Source organism: Curcuma longa, unplaced genomic scaffold, assembly GCF_044706935.1.
Source record: "Curcuma longa cultivar G26 ecotype Majalengka, Jawa Barat unplaced genomic scaffold, ITB_CL_G26_1.1 contig_25120, whole genome shotgun sequence".
Lineage (NCBI taxonomy): Eukaryota > Viridiplantae > Streptophyta > Magnoliopsida > Zingiberales > Zingiberaceae > Curcuma > Curcuma longa.
In genome coordinates, this window is record NW_027432648.1 from 1 (window position 1) to 1,688 (window position 1,688).

At 37.7% G+C, this 1,688-nt stretch overlaps 1 protein-coding gene across 1 annotated transcript; it reads right to left on the bottom strand.

Moving 5' to 3' along the window:
* Nucleotides 1–658: 658 nt before the first annotated feature.
* Nucleotides 659–1,685, bottom strand: LOC141818509 (E3 ubiquitin-protein ligase RSL1-like; the record flags this gene model as incomplete). Its single annotated transcript, XM_074705997.1, is given in 3 exon segments — nt 659–1,194; nt 1,196–1,612; nt 1,614–1,685. Coding segments are annotated over 3 exon segments (768 nt in total), but the record flags the coding sequence as incomplete, so codon positions are not given.
* Between the last annotated feature and the right edge of the window lie 3 nt (nt 1,686–1,688).

The window sequence follows — 1,688 nt, forward strand, 5'->3', positions numbered from 1 at the left end:
CAACATTAGTATCTAAGAATACAACAAGTTTCACGATGAAAAAATTGCCCAAGAAAATACAGCACATGTAAAGCATAGGGATACGATTTATAGACTCCTCATCTCTTATTGAATGTAATTCAAAGATAAACATAGTGCATAAAGGAGTTTAGAGTCATTCTATGTATTGCAAAGCCATTTCACTGCATAAATAGTTTAAGTACCAACCGGCATCAAGTTCACTTGCGAACCAAAAGACAGCATAGAAGGTAACATGATAATTCCCCCAATATGAAGATAACATAAAGTTCGACAATGAGCATCTGTCATGCGATTTTGGTGCAGTCTTCCTGGATAAATCACAGGTGAACGGGCTACTTAAAGATACTAAAAGTTATCTTAGAATAAACATTATCCTATTAGATAATGAAGATTCGGTGTTATATCAGCTCCTCTGCCTCTTGGGTAATGAAGAGTAAAAAAATGTGTGTGGTCAACAACCTAGACATAGGCTATCCTGAACAATTTTTAGGTGAAAAACCTGATTTATATTAATATTAATATAAAGGGACAGTTTTTAAGAGATTCATATAAAAAAGGAATAGACGACTTGTTTGAGTGGTGGACAAGTGTGTATAAGTCAACAAGTTGCCTAAGAAAAATACTCCAACTCTGGAAACACAATACCCTTGTTTCATTGAAAAAGAAAACCCATATCTTGTTTCAACAAGCAAGATAAAGTGGGATGACATCAAAGAGGTGATGAAAGGGCAAGACAAGGTTGGCATGGCCGCACATGTGAATAATGCTACTTGTACTGCATGTAGGCATGGGTCTACAGCAACAAGATTTCAGAAAGGCCAAACGCAGACAAAGGCATCAAAAAGTCAAAACAGAAAACAAGGTAATCATCCTACAGAGATTTTGCACAAAGGATTACCTGCAAGTCATGCCATGGAAACAGCCTTCTGAGAGTTCAATCATGTGGTTGCACCTAACACATTGGCGCCATAACTTTTGTTTTGCAAGGTCCTGTAACCTTGCCTCTTCAGGACGGATTGTAGGTGATAACATCTTAAACTGATAGCAAGTTAGTCTCTCGTGCCAAGGAACCTTACACTTGATGCAAAATAAGCCATTGCATTTGACACATTTTTTTAAACAATCAACAGATGTATCAGAATAAGCCACACATTTTCTTAACTCTTCCGGTCTAGGAAGCATAAACATCACTTGCCGACATGAGAGCTGAGCACCTGGAGTATGGACAGTAAACTTTCTGCTCGTCAGGAATTGATGCCTCCTTTAGGCGTTGGCTCAAAAGTTCAAGTAGTTTAGGTGGTAAATATTTCCTACCAGATTCTAAATCAAGGACAACTTTGCAACCATCATGTGGACAGCCTGGGAGTATTCCATGATGCAATTTAGCTTCAACGTGCTGTTTCATACAGGAAAAGCAAAACCGATGTAAACAATTATCAACAGTCAACATTTCTGAAGAATCTGTAACTTCCAAACATATGATGCAAGTCTCCCTTGAAACTTTTGGGTCAACTGCATCAACAACATCCTTTGACAGCTGAGAGTTTATAGCATCCCTTGCAAATGTAAACACAAATTTGACAGACAGTCTTTGGCAAAAAAGATATTGTAAATCTTTTGAAATTTATCTGCAGCTTCTGGACCTGATTAATCACTTCGGCAACTTT